The sequence below is a fragment of the Sebastes umbrosus genome, chromosome 11 (genome assembly GCF_015220745.1).
Source record: "Sebastes umbrosus isolate fSebUmb1 chromosome 11, fSebUmb1.pri, whole genome shotgun sequence".
In the NCBI taxonomy this organism is placed as follows: domain Eukaryota; kingdom Metazoa; phylum Chordata; class Actinopteri; order Perciformes; family Sebastidae; genus Sebastes; species Sebastes umbrosus.
In genome coordinates, this window is record NC_051279.1 from 6124744 (window position 1) to 6141193 (window position 16450).

General features: G+C 41.1%; 1 protein-coding gene across 1 annotated transcript in view; it reads left to right on the plus strand.

The window, feature by feature from the left end:
- LOC119497463 (ubiquitin-conjugating enzyme E2 E2) overlaps positions 1–15966 on the plus strand; it is a 30543-nt gene extending 14577 nt beyond the window's left edge. Inside the window, exons 4-6 of the mRNA XM_037785606.1 lie at positions 8531–8663; positions 12285–12432; positions 15123–15966. Of these exons, the coding sequence (XP_037641534.1) occupies positions 8531–8663; positions 12285–12432; positions 15123–15220 (379 nt within the window). The 3' untranslated portion in view covers positions 15221–15966. The remainder of the gene's footprint in view (positions 1–8530; positions 8664–12284; positions 12433–15122) is intronic.
- Positions 15967–16450: the final 484 nt, after the last annotated feature.

Here is a 16450-nt window from a genome sequence, read left to right on the forward strand (position 1 = left end):
CCAATAGGGATCAGTTTTTATGGTGGTAAAATCCCACTCCTGCAACACTACGCTATAGTCCATTCATACGCTCAGTATGTTCCCACTACAGTCATATTTTCACAGAAATATGACTAAATAGACTGCTTTCAACTAGGTGCATCTGTTACAGCAGGTGATATTTGTCATAGGAACTAAATTCACCCAAACATTCTCGTGTTTATGACATCAACATCAGCTGCAAAGCACAGTGGCTGAAACATTTCTTTGAAAGGGCGTTAATGTTTCTCGACAGTTTTCTGAGAACAGAGGCTTTACTTTGTGGTTTCCTTTATTAGGCCAGAAATGTCATAATTACCCACGAGCACCAGAACTCCTCACATGCCTGTGAGTTACACGGTTAGTTTAATAGACCTGGACAATGAGTAACAAATGATCATCCTCCACATGCGTACAGTCTGGCACCAGGGGTTGCGTTAGACGTTCTCGATGTCCGTCATTTTGACAGAGAGGGTCATAAAAATTCTGTCACAATCTATTATTACCAGTCATTTTTATTTCAGGATTTTTATGATAATAAGACATATTCAATAGCATTTCAATTTCATTCATTCATTTACATTTTTGATCATTAATATACAGAACAGGCTTATAGATTATGCATTTATAAGGGCATGGAGAGAAAAGATGAACAGACACACCGATCCGTGCGGTCACTTTTCAGGTAGGGCTGTGACGATACATCTATCTCCCGATTTTGATACTGTCATGATAAGGAGAGTGACGGCTGGCTTGACCGCACGTTACCGCAATACGATAACGTTTCCTGTCCATGACAGAGTTAGCATGAATGCACCTGAATCTCGTTTCATTTTAGAACGTGATCGCCTCGTTTGACAGCTTGGTCCAAGTTTCATGAGCCAGACAGGCTCATTTGCGTAAAGGACTGTTCCCCGCCTTTCCATTTTGAAAGAACAATGGTCAATGAGGAAACTCCAACACTCGACCGACCAATCGTGTCACTCAGTCAGTGACAGACTTTTGCGTTTGTAGGGCTGGCCCTCTGCGGTCCAACCAAAAATTCAGTCAATGATGGAAAGTATTCGGTTAACGCAACCTCTGTCTGGCCCTAACAAGACTGATCTTTGAAGTCTTAACAGTGTACTCTTTGGAGTTTTGTTTTTTTTTGACAGACGACTGTATATTGTTTGTTGATTGATTGATTTTATTAGACAATTTCATTAAAAAAAAATGCCAGCTCAGCCAGGGCAGTGAGCGCTTTCATAAAAGGAAAAGTCACAATAAAGCCCTGAGGCTTATTTCCAAATGTCTAAATGAAAGTTTCTGTTAGACTCTATTACCACCGCACACACTCATTTTAGGCACACAAGACTGTTTGTTCCTGCTGGGTTCGGCTCTGGCATTCTTTAACTGTGGTTGTTTTCAGTTTTGTCTTTGATCTTAGTTTATTCTGGTGTGTCATTGCAATCTGCTCTGGTGCTCTGGATTCCCAAAACTAAATAAGTTTGGATCGAAGATGTACAGTAGTTTAACAATGTTCTCTTCTCAATCTTTTTTTTCCTCCCTGTAAATATGATCACAGTCGATGAATTCACCTGTGAGTGGCACAGGCCTATCTCATGACTACATCTCTTTCATCAACTTAACCCGAGCCCTGGAGTCTGTGGGGAATTGGCTCTGGGTGACAAGATAGGTTAGCGATTTTGCGGAGATTAGCTCAGCTCTCATGGCGCAAGATAACGGTTATCTTTTGCATTGGCACCAATCTGCAGATTGCCCTGTCGATGAAATAAGGCAATGTGGATGATTAAATGGGCATCCTGGTCTCACATAGCACACTGTATCGTGAGGCGGAAAGGTCATTCAATATATATGGAAATTATTACTGCTGTCTGTGATTATGGGGCACAGCTTGGATAGTCTTCAGGAACTGAGAATGAAAGGTAAAAAAAAAATGGCGAAGTAGGTCCGTGTTAAAGTGTTTCTTTATATTTGAAAAAGAACTAACTGTTTTATTAATCCTTCTTCTCTGAAAGCTGTCTCAGTGCAGTCTTTGGGTTTCAAAGTGTCCAATCTTCCTCAGCCTTGTGTGCACTGATGAGTGTTTGTTGAGGTGAAGCACTGAGCAAGGTCAGCGTGGGATGCAGATACTCGCTCCCTCACTGGTTCCACAAACAAACGCTACTTTATGACTGAATCCTGGTGACAATACAAGCTGGTGCTGATGCTACATTTAGCGAAGGATCTGGGCTGTTGTTTCTAGGGATGCACCATCGATTGGCAGCCAATAGAACCATGTAGCCCGTTGTGGAATTTCTTTTGTGTGAGTGAAGAACACATAGAAAGAAAATTGCAATTTGTCACAACTGCAAGTCCAAAATAAGCTGTGGAGGAACAACCTTAGAAACATTTGGAACAACTAACTTAATCAGAAACTTATTATATTGTAATTCATTCCCATGATGCTGCTCAGAGCAATCACAGTGACCGCCTCGTCTGCTGACAGCACAGAGCGAAAGAGCTAACGTTTAGGGAGGGCGCATTGACTTGCATTATGACACGTTAAAGTTCTACTCAGTAAAACAAGAGTATTGGGCGAAGATCGATTGCAACGCTATTATGATGTGTTCAAATATAACCTTGTAAAATGTATTTTTTGGCAAAAAACTTGAATAGATGCAGTTGTTTGAAGGATATGTTTTTGCAGCAATATGAAATGGATATTAGAGAGAGAAATATGACCTGCTTAACTTCCTAACACTAGCTCTAAGCAGCTTATAACATACAATTAAACTACTAATGCCAAGATTTGTTTTAATCAAAGCAAATATTTAAATAAAAATGCAATCATTTATTTCCTAATCATTTGAATTGTGTTTTTATACATATAGACACATTTAGATATTTTGTTTACACTGAGTTCAAAACGGTTGAAAATCATTTCTCGTGACGGTTCCAGGACAGTGGTGAAAGAAAGTAGAAAAACCCAAATCTGAATCAGCAGGTCAGACTTTTAAAAAATGGAAATCTGCCAAGAAAATTGTAATTGGTGCATCTCTAGATATTTCTATTAGAATAAGAATAATCCCAAAAAAAGAAGATGAACTCTAAGGAAAAAACATTAAAGAAAGAGATCAGTGTGAATCTGTGGTTAAACACTATTTTTGTGCTCCGTCGTGGAAGAAGCAGCCCAGCTGTCAAAGTGGGTTCCTACATGAGTGTAATCTCTGAGGACAGGGCAGTGGCAAGACTCTCACGGACACCCGCACCCTAATGTATCCCAGACCCCTGAAACAAATGACCCAAATACTCACTGAATCAAGGCATTTGGCTGACAGTGCACTGCAGACGTACTCCTACTTACACAGAGGTTGGTATTAGTGCAGCCTCCAACAAAGCCCATAAGAAGCACTGTTACACCAGTTAACGTCATGTATTTAGATCTGTCTGCTTGAAGAGAAGATTGTTTTTCCGTAGAGAGAGAAAAAAAGACAGGAGTGACACGGATATTTATCTGACTGTCGCTCTCAGTTTCAGGGCTTTGTGTTAGATTATCGTGTGTTTGTTCTTCTTAACGCCTCCATTGACTTCACATTGACTGATTTTTTTTCAATGAGGACTTTGCAGCCGTGCATGACAACACAGAACCCTGAAGAGATGTTGAAGTTGCTCTTGCAGAATTAAAATTCATATAATGACTCGATTACCCAATGATTACTGTGAATTTAATATGTCAGTTGCAGAGCGTAATATTCTGCACGGCTATTAACCGGGGTCAAGGAATCAGCGGCTATTTAACTCCTGTCATTAAGCGTGCATTAATTAAAGCCCGGCGAATGGGATCTAACTGACGAATCTGCAGATTGACTCAACTCGAGCTTCTTGCGATGTCCACGCCGCTCACCTCTCCCAAAACGAATGGCCAAGCGAGAGACTGTCAGATCCTGAATGAGCTGGCCCTCAACCAGCTGCAACAAAGCGCCGCAGGAACGCCCGAGCCGGTGGGGGGAGGAGGTCTCCAAGCAACAGCCAGCGGTGGCATGCACATTCAGCTATTGACTTAGCCTTTATCCACAGCCCTTGTGTGGTTGTCAGATCCCCTACAGCAATCTCGCTGCTGAGCGAGGACCTCTGCCATGCCCGCTCATCTCTATCTTTCCATCATGTCTAAGTTATTATCACGGCTACAAACTCATCAGCCTCCAAAGGAAGTGAGCATCTGCTTCTATTGGAGATGTTTGGAAATGGAGAAGTCGGCTGTCTCTTTCAACATGGTGTCAGGTGAAGCTTTTGAATAGTCTAGCAGTAATGGAAGTGTTACCTTGAGGTGTGTGTGGCTCAGAAGTGTAAGCGCAGAGGGGAGATTGCCTTGAGCAAGGAAAATAAGCTGTCTATGTGGTTCTGTCAACAGCAGGAAATGTAGAAGGTAATGTTTGGAGAGTTGGGGAGGGATCATAACAAGTTCAGTTGATATTTCTATCAGTCACGATCACGCTGCCTAATTACAAGCCAAACAGGATTTTCTTGAAATGAACTGGTTTGTGCAACGCGTCGCCCGACCACATCTGAAGTGTTAGCTGATCTTAACGGCTCATTTAAATATGGAGATAAAGGTGCAGACTTTTTGACAATCTTTCCTCTAAGGCATTCACAGTGTGGCACTTATTTGTGGATACAAAAATGCCAGAAGTGATTTTGTGAAGAATGAAAAAAAGAGCTTGAGAGAGAAGTTTAACCCCTGCCTACTTTCTCACCTCCACATACCTGGTCGATCAATGCCTGCAGTGAGCGTGTGCTTGTTTTTTTAAGCATACTGATGTCTTAATAGTACAGTGTGTAGGATTAGGCGGCATCTAGTGATGTAGTTGCGGATTGCAACCAACTGAGTAACCCTCCGCTCACTCCTGCCTTTCCAGGACTGCAGTAATGTGAGCCACCGAGTGCAAAACCGTTGTAACGCCGTTCACCTCGCTTAGAGGTCATCCTTACTACAATAACGGTACTTTAGGAGCAATGGAAGGCTGCCATGTTGAGATCAGTTGAGGAAATACCAAGCATCGCCCACCAGCCGGAGCAAACTTTCTCATTTCACAGCTAAACAGTACATAACAAGATGTTTCTGAAAACATTTGAGGAGAGAAATAGGCATTACAGTAACAGAATATTGATTAATATTTGATCAGCGTGGCCTAGTTTGACCGTTTTGATCGGAGTTTGCGATTGATTGACAGCTGCCTCCGTTGAATGAACAGCCAATAAGAACGCTCTCTCTCTGAAATGACCTGTGGTTGACCAAAGTCTCCCGTCACGGGCAAGGGTTTTTTTAAAGCCTGAAAACAGAGCCATGAGGAGGTGCAGAAATCCAGTTATTTCTCAGAACACTTGAATTACAATATGCTGAAAGGTTATTATGGATTTTTGCCCAATGATGCCAAAAACATTCTGCCTACTGCCGCTTTAATTGACCTTTGGGATCTCAGTCTCTAAAGAATCAAGTTGTTTTTCATGTGCTTTTTATTCAGATTTGTTTATTTGTAATCACATGAAAATTAGTCACATCTGTGGCTCTTTGATAGGCGCCAGATCTAAAGAGCTCCATTTGTATTCATCTGCAGAGGGACAATAAATACTGAAGAAACGACTGGACAGATTAATCAATTAGTCAAACTCCTGTGACATGTTTGAATTCTTCGGTCGAGGACAGCCCTTCAAGTAGGTCATTTATTGAAAAGACATTTATTTTGGCAACCTGACATCTTGTGTCAAAACTCATTCAGTTCCAGCCAAGGCATGATGGAAATATTGAATCCCTCTGCTCCAATTTAACTCCTGTTAAATAACACAACAGAAGAATGTAGGAGCAGCTAAATATGACCACCAGTTCGTACTGCGGTTCGCCCTCACTTTACATTGTTATGACAGGCTTTCCAAGCACAAGTAACTGCTGGCTATCACATGTCAACATCTGTCTCTGTGTGCCTATAAATCCTTGTATTTTGAGGTCATTTCCTGTGGTTGGTTCAGATAGCGCTCTCTGTCTGTCTGTTTGTTTGGAAGAGAAACAAAACCTGGTCATATAGAGGTAGCATCGTTTGGGGCCTGCCAAAACAAATGAAACCAGCATTGTGTGATGCGAACATGTTCTTTAACACCTTATTTGACAGCTTGTACAGCAAGCACCCACCGCGTGTATTAGGGGTGTAACGATACGTTTTTACTACGATACGTATCACTTTCTATGGTTCCGATACGATTAAAGGATGATATTTGGCTCCCCTAGAGCGATACGATATGATATGACTCAATGACTTGAAATTGATAGTAATTTTTTTTTACAAAAATTCAATCAGTGTGAATAAATAGCTGGATACTGGACAGTGCAGGTCAGGATTCCTCAAAGCTTTTCTTGTATGGGAATCAGGGATGAATTATTTATGGGTATAAACAAGTAAACGCAAAGATTAATGGCAAATACATACACCTTTTATTTGAAAATAATAAAAAGTGCAATTTCAGGACCTACTGATTCAGTTCTCAAGATACAAGGCGGTGCAATATTTAACAAAAAATAAAATAAACCAACTTCTATTCAAGTTAAATGAACAGTGGTTTAAACTGCTGCTTCTGTTTTCATGTTCAAAGCAAAAGGTAGAGCAATAACATTTATGAAAAAATAAAATGCAACCAACTTCTCTTCAGGTCGAATGAACAGTGGTTTAACCACCTGCTTATGTTCTCATTTTCAATATAAACGGTAGAGCAATAATACTGGCGTCTCAGTAGGTGCGTGGAAAGATTGGTCGTGTTGCCGTTGTATTTTATCTGGCCTTTGCATATCCTGCAAACAGCGGGCGATTTATCAAGGACATCTCCCTTTTTGAAAAAGCCAAAATGTTTCCACACGCTGGACCCCAAAACTCGGCTTGAAAAATCTCTCGCTCGTCTGGCTCTTCCCCGCCATCAGCCATGCTTTGTTTTGTTTTCGTCTTTCTGAGATTGGCGTCGACGACGTCATACACGGAGAGAGTGAACCGGAGTAACGTTTAACATTTCTGTACTATTAAAAGTGCTAAAAAAAAAACATCTATACATCGTTTGTTGTGCTTAAAAACAAGGTGCAAATTCTTAGAATCGATGCGATAGATTATTTACTTAGCAAATTGATTTTAGGTCGAGATACGTCCCCCGTGAAGGACAACTTGTCGAGGACCTGTCGATATAAATCGATACATCGATGTCGAAGATGAATCGTTACATCCCTAATGTGTATGGTGGAAGTAATCACTTACTGCAGTACCAATAAGTATTGGGTTTACCATAGACAAGTACTCTGTATGTGTCCCCTTCTTATACACCAACAATGCCCAGCATGGTCCCTTTACAGTCTTTGTTTTTATTTTATTTTCACTCTGACAAAAAAGATTTTCTTTGTGCCTAAAACAACAGGAGTCCAGATTGGCGACGTCCTTATCGACAGTGCATTTTGAAGTAATTCCCCAGAGGAGAAGTAATCATAATTGGCTAATTAAAGAAGGCTTAAGAGAGGGGCAGTGTGTGAAAAAAGAGTGGCAAAGTAGATTAGTGGAAATTTGCTTGTGTTGATACTGCAGGAGGAAGGAAATGTCTTATTTCTATTTATGGAGAACGATCTGTTTTCCAAGGGCACGCTTGGAGCCAGATGCTGCTTTTAACAGTTTGCTGTTTGAGGTTATTACACAGGAAATCTCTGTCTGAGATTATTGGTTTATGTCTGAATAAAAGTGAACAGTAATGCAACAGCCTCCAGTGAAACCCTGTGTGTGTGTCGGGCAGTTTGCATGCGCGCATTTGTAAGCTGCCAGCAAGCTAAAGGTTGGCGTTAAACACCATCCCAGGTAATTACATGAAATCGGAGGGATTGTTCATTGTCCCGGGCTTTGTGATCTGGACATTGTCCCGGTCTCTTCCTGGCTCTGTGCCAGCTCAGGGTCTTACACACAAACAACAGGGAGGGGGGGGGATGGAGCCCCTAATATGGAAATGGCATTAATTACTGGGCCTATACAACAGATGTGACCTTCAGCCTCCACTTCAGCATAAATACTCATCTCATGAATGAAGACTGACTCCAATATGAAATCATTTTTGCACCGTTTGGCCTGTGAATATCTCTTTTCTTTCTGTGTAAAAAGACTTTCTTTCAATCGTTACATGTTTGAACTGGTTCACTGGTGTGTGTCAGTGTGGTGTGTGTGTGTGTGTGTGTGCTTCAGCAACTCCCAATAGCAGGTAATCTAATCTTCTAATCAAAATGTTGAAAGATAATCTAAATCCTACTAAAATAGCCGTGAACTAAAAACCCTCAAACCTCCACGGCTTCGCCGTTCCCCAAATCTCCATTATTAACTTGTCAGAAGGTAGCATTTACCGCCTGAGCTGCTCTTTCCCCCAAATCTCTGTCAGCCCGCTGGCAGTTTGAGCACCAGGCTGTCGAGTCCAATGCGCTCTGCTCATTAACATATTAACGCGTCTTTTGTTTCAATTTTTCTAGCGCCGGCCCCAAAGGAGACAACATCTACGAGTGGAGGTCAACCATCCTGGGACCCCCGGGCTCCGTGTACGAGGGAGGCGTCTTCTTCCTGGACATCGCCTTCACGCCAGACTACCCATTCAAACCCCCCAAGGTCAGCAGCCAGTACATATAGCTGAAATATCTGGATGTTTGAGTAAGCTGATAAAGATCCTTGCGCAGAGTCTGGAAAAGTGTGCAGAATATATCTGGGTCATTTAATGATCTGGAATAGTTAAGAGATTGTGATACACGCTGTGTATGACCACACATTTTCTTCCATCAGAGACACAGAGTCACTTTTATATTGAATATGTTTTGTGCGGAGTAATTTACGGTTACATATGGCCATGTGGACTGTCATTACCAGCAGATACATCCATCCATTATCTGTAACCGCCAGACTATCACAGGGCTGACACATCCAGACAGACAACCATTCACGCTCACATCCACACCTACAGGCAATTTAGAGTCAACAATTAACCTAACCTGCAAGAACCCGGAGAAAACCCACGCTAACACGGGGAGAACATGCAAACTCCACACGGAAGGGGTTTGAAGCCGGGTGTGAAGCTCCACCAGCAGATACAGAGAAGCGTAAAAGTATTAATTTGGAGTCACGTCTCTGGCCACCTTGAACTTTTATTCATAGTTTTGAGGAAGGGTTGCTGTAACTACAAAATAACACATATTCTTTATATATGTGCACAGTGTGTCTGCTTTCCCATGAGTATTAGGGTTATCAGAGCAGACTCTCATTAGCTTACATTATATAGGGCATGTTTTTCTGTAGTAGCTCTGTGACAGACTGGCAACCTGTCCAGGGTTTACTCTTCCTCATACTCTATGTTTACTGGATTAGCTTCCAGCCACGGACTGTATTTCAGTTTGCAAACTGGAAGATGAAGTTATGACACAGGGTCTTTCGTTTTGTTTGTTTACAGGTTCATAAACCTGTTCACAAATCGTACAGAGCCCCTTTCCCTTTTTTTTTTTTGGAGAAAAACCCCACTAACACCCGGATATGACGTTGTCTGCAGAGTACTTTCAGGATGTTGAATGAACGTCGTTATTGAACCCGCAGACTGTCAGGGCCGGTCTCCGTTTAGTTTGCAGTGCACCCTATTACCCTTTCCCTCGGCCTTCATTTTCTCTCCCCTCTTTCTGTCATAGACACCCCCGCTCGCTCGCCCTCTTCTCTCCCTCTTCCTCGCTCTTTGTGCTGTGTAACCACCAGCTCTGTGTTTGACAGCAGACTCAAACAAATCCACAGGCTCCGGCCCAGCTTTCTGTTGCCAGAGGGACTTGAGTGTTTCCGCCCCTTCCAAAACCTCCTACCCCTCCGACACACACTGTGATCTGCAGCCAAACCCCCCTCACACACACACACACACCAAAACCTTCGGCCTGTGGCTGCCATACACTCCCTCACTATAGAAAACACTCCAGTGGAGCTCAGTTGCTGAATGCAACTCAGACCTCATGCTTGGGAGTTTTGGACCCAGAATCCGACTCGCTTTTTTAAAATCTCAAGACTCTAAAAGAAAAACAAGAGCTGACAAGTTCTCCAGGTGGATGTGTTTCTGTTTCTGAACTCAGGCCAGGAGAGGAGCTCTGTGTCTGCAGAGGAGGTGGAGGGGTTGGTTATTTATAACGTCCTGCCCCTGTGTGATTTTTGGGAATGCCAAGGCTCATTAGAGGTTTCCTCTGGAGGGTCAGGAGGGCCAGATGTTGGTGATTGGAGCAGTGGGGGCGCGCAGTGGTGTCAAGTGTCAGAAAACCAAGCAGATGTCAAGCTCACATCTGAGCAGAGACAGACATACATAATCAGTGGTAGGTTGGTTGTTGAGGGTGTTTCAGTTTCAGCATAAATCAAGGTAACATTAGTCTATAGGTTATGGGTTACTGTTTGAAGCTGTGTGGTTTGGGGAGGCTGTTTACTGTGATGGTGCTGGGGTCCAATATTCAATGTGGCAACAAAGGTGTTGTTGTGTTGTTTGATTTGACACCATGCTGCCCTCTGTTGGTCTGATGTATTAAAATATCATGAGAATTGGGGGATACTAGATAGAGGAAATCCTATTTTTCAAGCCAGACAACAAAAACCATAATAATACAAGTTTCACTGACTGCAATAGAATACACTCATTGTATATTTGTGGCGACATGCACATCCAGCAACAATGTCAAATGGTGTTAAATGGCCCTCAGTGAAGCAATTGAGTGGGGCCATTAAACTGGTACTGATGATGATACATAATGTGAATAAAAGAGAAAAAGGAGGTGAAAGGCCCACAGCAGCCTTTAACTGTCCTCCATGTCTCACCTGTTATTACTCCCAGTTACAACAAGCTTCTCAACCTGGAACATTGCCATAGACTGTATATAAGAAGTGGACGTAGTCACCGTGACGTCACCCATTGGTTTGTGGACTGCCGTTTTGAAGCTTTGAGTTCAGCATTTTGGCCGTCACAATCTTGTTTGTTTTTTTTAACCAGAAGTGACAAGAGAGGGTGTAGGGTACGACCGAATGCTGAATAAGACATTTTTAGGCGACCAGAATGTTACAATTAACTTTCATGAACTGAAAACGCACTGTGAAAGGGTTGAAGTTGTAAGACGAACACATGGACAACTCCCAGAGAGGACAATGCCGTGGTAGTGACCTGTCAATCACAAGGTAGCCAAGACTTTATAGTCTACGGTTAGACTTGAAACTAGCGATTGAGACCATAAACTCTTGTTTACAATGTTTACTGAGGTAATAAATCAAGTGAGAAGTAGGCTCATCCTATAGACTTCTATACAATCAGAGTTCTTTTTGCAACCAGAGGAGTCGCCCCCTGCTGGCTGTTAGAAAGGATGCAAGTTTAAGGCACTTCCCCATTGGCTTCACTTTTCACAACCGGAGGTTGCCCACTACACACTGCACACCAAATTGTCTTTCTTTACTTCATCTACTGCTTACGTGGTATTTGAAATTTTAGCATATCTTAACTCTCCGCAGGTCTCTGTGGTCATACTAGTGTAACAGGAATGTTGCTGTACATCTGTAGAGCACCGACTGTTGGTGGTGGCAGTTTTGGGATTAATTAAAACCTATTTCATTATTCCGTTTATTGTAAATTTCTCTGAGAAAGAATATCAGCAAATTAATTGTGTTAAAATGGCAACATCCTTTTATTTTAGTTGTTTCCTGGTTATTTTTTGTGTGTTTATTGGCTTATAGATATTTTTTTTATTATTGTGAATTAATCATTTTAAAAATGTTGTTTATCTCTGTGGAAGACATCTGACATTTGGTTTCCACTTCTAACAAGGCTTGTGAGCCATTAGTGAAAACGTATCTCTGGGTCATCAGTTAGTGTGGAAAAAACTGATAAATGGAGATTGAATTAGAGATTAATAAGTGCCTGGCAACGACTTGTTGTGAAGTGAATGCAATGGAACGGAGGAGGGAGAATGCGACATCTAGTGGCTGAATGTTATCAATGTTATCAATAGCACTTCTAAAGGTAACAGTTCCAGGAAAGCGCTGAGTAAACAATGATAATTATAAATTCTAATATTGTCATCTGGATTTCCTATTCACACAGTTCCTATAAGTTGTTGACATTTCTTTGCACCACCATTGTCCTTGTTATAAAGTCCTATTTTCCTGTATTCGGAAAAGTGAGAACATTCGGTTGGTAAACTTCTAAATGTCTAAACTGTAGTATTTTTGTGTCTGCAGGTAACTTTTCGTACGAGGATCTATCACTGCAACATCAACAGTCAGGGGGTGATCTGTCTGGACATCCTGAAGGACAACTGGAGTCCCGCGCTCACCATCTCCAAGGTGCTGCTGTCCATCTGCTCCCTGCTCACAGACTGTAACCCAGGTAAGACCAGCATCTCTACAGCACGGCCTTGTGACGTTTGTTTAATGCTTTTTGTAATGTTAGTAGATCTCTTTATCCACCTCAGTAAGATGTAACTGACACTAGTTGTTCTGTGTAATGTGTGTTTTTACTCAAGGCCAAAAGGTTCCAGACTGTTAACGGCGTATTAAGTACTGTAAGCCATGAGCAATTCAAACCTTCATTGGTTCTCAATGCCGTCTAACCCTGACAGATCTTTGGCTCAGTCGCTGACCTGAAGTTGTAAATAATAAAACCACATTTCCGCAGCAGAGAGGAGCTGCTGGCAGAGGAGAATAACTGTTTAATGAAACACTAATATTATCATTTAAGATACTAAAAAAATAACAATACTGATGATTTGTCATTTACTTTTTTAGCTTGAGAACAAAATGTCGTGCATAAGTACAGGCTGGAAACTTCAAGATCTGGTGAAGGAATAATTGGGTCAGTGGTCTTACATAAAAGATGTAAGATGGCCATTTTGTAGCAATTTTGAGTTAAATATGATGTAAAATATGTGAGCATAAAGGAAGTACAGGGAATTAACTAACCAGGATGGTTTTATTGTCATTTTACCGCCTTTCCACAAATCTCTCTTCAGTCTTTGCTGCTCCTGGAGGGGCTGTCTTAGCTTTTAATATGATTAACTGGTTAATGATACAGCTGAATTTCAGACAGTGTAATCAAGTCTACTTGAAGGTCACCACACCATAATAAAATGAATGCTGCATCTGTCCCGCAGGAAAAACTCTTTATAGTTTGGAACCAACATGAGTCCGGTAGATGGCTTAAGATCTGGAATGAAATTTGATTGCATTTATATCCGTCATGGTTAGTGTGGAGGGCAAAATGTAAGACAGCATTTGTCAATTTTGGCCATAGTTTTGTTTGTTTTTTTGAATGTATATACTTAATAGAAATTGCCATTTATAAACTGCATGAATTTGCAAATGGTAACTGTACATATAAAGTAATTCTTCTCAAAGGAAAACAATCAGGGGATACATGAGACGGGCAATATGCATACTTGCCAACCTTGAGACCTTACGCCGCACAACAATGGCTTTTTGCTGCGTCGAGCAAAGCCCGACTTTGGGCGCTGCACGCTGTGGCGAGCGCAGCTTAAACATGAGCACCAAACTGCACTGTGTCGCGAGCATAGACTGCTCTCTTCCGCCGGGAAACAGCAGTTGGTGTAGCTCCATTGTCGTCCGGGTGGAAACAGTAGGGGATTATACACACTGTTCAGTTCCAGAAACAGGATAAGATAACAAAAAGGGGGAAAAAAGTGTGAAAATTTGCCATAAATTGGGAGAAATATGGGAGAATTGTGTCTTGTTTCTCATTCATTCAAGCAAATTGCCCATGTTTTAGCACGTGTGCAAAGAGTCAGTACAACTGTCTACAGTTTGCACAACAACCACTTGCACGTCTTGCTGATCAAACACTCCTTCATCGTTTGAGCCGTCACATGCAAAATTATCCTTTCAGTTATCAAAATCTATCAGACATACATGTAAAATGGCATAAATATCTTTGACATGGTGTTACGTACTGTGGGGAGGTACAGTTTGTTGGTTTTTACTGAACTACGACAGCTTTTTTCATTGTTGCAGGGTTTGTTTTTTTGGCATTGATGTCATTTTGTGGCAAATGTTCTGTTCACTGTATATGTCTTTACATGAAAGCTCAAAGGTGAATTTTCTGTTAATACTATAATACATGTAACGCATCGCTACACAAATACATTTACTGTAAACACAAATGTGCATATCCTGTTTCTGTGTATACAGTATTGACTTCTCCCGGTAAACTTTGAACTGCTGTTGAAATGGGAATCTAAAAAGCTTCGTGCGATACACATCCAGCTAGACAAAACTGACATTTTGGTATCATACAGTAAACACTGTGTCAACAAAAAGTAGAACGAAACAGAGATTTGCATATAAGAAACATTTCCAGGTTTGACTGCCTTGGTGAAAAAACATGTAAACATTCTGACGAGTACGGCTCACACGATGACAAAACAACTTTTCATTTTGGGCACGTTGGCCAGTTTATTGACACAATAACTGTTTCAAAACAGTTATTGTGTCAATAAACAAATCAAACAGTTAATTACGAACAACACACAACACTTAGCCTGACGTGATTCAATCAAATATGGTAGAAGTCTGAATAAGTTGGATGGGGGAAGACTGAAGGGACATGGCGGCGATCAACCTTCATTTATTAAGGTATCATGAATCGCAAAATAATTATTAGACGTGTGTATAAATCCAACTTTATTAACAAGAGATGAATGCATACGAAATTGTCAAAATTACAAACACATCAAATTGCATTGACATCCTATAGGATATTGGGTTTTCCGCCTTTACAAGCCTTGACTTTTTGCAAACTTTTTTCATTTTTTCAATGATCTGATCTGCAAAAAAAATTAGATTGTATAATATATATACAGTATATAACCATAAATACTGCTTATTGGCATGTTCCAATACATCCTACGGAATATTTGATAATTCATCTTCTCTTGCACAAAAGTTTACATAATCTGGACCCGAGAGGATAAAAATGTTTAGAAACATAGTTTGTGATTCCTGCCCAGCAGCCGAGGTGATAGATTAATGATTTAAATATCCTCTCTCTGTCTTTGTGCCTTTCAGCCGACCCTCTGGTGGGAAGCATCGCCACACAGTACCTGACCAACAGAACAGAGCATGACAGAATAGCCAAACAATGGACGAAGAGATACGCCACATAGGCCAGCAGCCATCTCCTCCTTTACCTCCCTCACCCTTCACTGTACCTCTCTCTACCTCTCTCTCTCTCACCCTTAGTCTGTCAAAGCACACTCACTAAGTGCAACGGTATACCTGCCCTCCTATCACCCTCCTCCTCCTCCTCCTCTTCCTCCTCCACCTCAACATTTTATCTACCTTTTCTGTGTAAAAAAAAAAAAAAAAAAATCAAACAAGACAAAAAAATGTCCTTTTGTTCCTTGTTGACTTGAAAGCTTCTTTTTTATACAAAGAGTAGATTGGGATTTTTATTTTCCAATATCTGAATGTTGGAAGTATTGTATTGGAGAAAAAACAAAACACAGAATATTATAAATATCATACGCATTGTCCTCCAGCTATACAGTATGTATTCTCATTTTCTTAGTGGCACCTGGAACAAACATGCAGAATATTATTATGCTTTTACTTTGTTTTCCTTTGTTTTTGTTTTTTTGTATTTGTCATCAATATGTTATCTGCATGGAACAGGAAGGTTTGCGTCAATGGATCCTTCATGCTTTTTAACTTCCTCTGATTTTGTTTGTACTGTATGTATTTTTTCAACGGCTTTTGAGGCAGACCACAAAAGTATAGGTCTGCCTGTGAAAGAGGCAGGACTTGTATATTTACTGGCTACCCGCCACCTCTGCAATTGCAGAGTGGTTTGTTGTGCACTTGTATTACTGAAGCACCCAATAAAACACACTGTGGTTGGCTTGTGAGAAAACGCTCGCCTCCGTCTGGGATTTGTGTTTGACTGCAGCCCTCAAATATTTACACCTCGTCACTCACTGATCTTCCATTCACTGCTTTTATGTCTCACACACACCTGATTATACAACTTTACAGGCTGAAACATCGGCTCAAATACAATAAAAGTTCTTATCAGATATCTGCTTCAGCTGGGTGTGGCTCATTATGACTGCTGCCGTATCTTGTAGCTTTTATTACCTCTATCAAGGAGGTGTGATGTTTTCATGCATGTTAAGTCTCTTCAGTCTGCAGGATATCTCAGAAACTCGTGAATGGATCTCCATGAAATTCTTCCTTTTAGGTCGAGGAAGAAGTGATAACCAGACGTGTGATATCTTGTGTCGGTCGAGCTTGGCGTGTTTACATGATAAAGAAGTCAGATTAGATGGTAGGAATTAACTAACTGAAGTACTGTTGTCACTGTAATTAAAAAGCTTTTTGATGTAATGTTCCAGTCT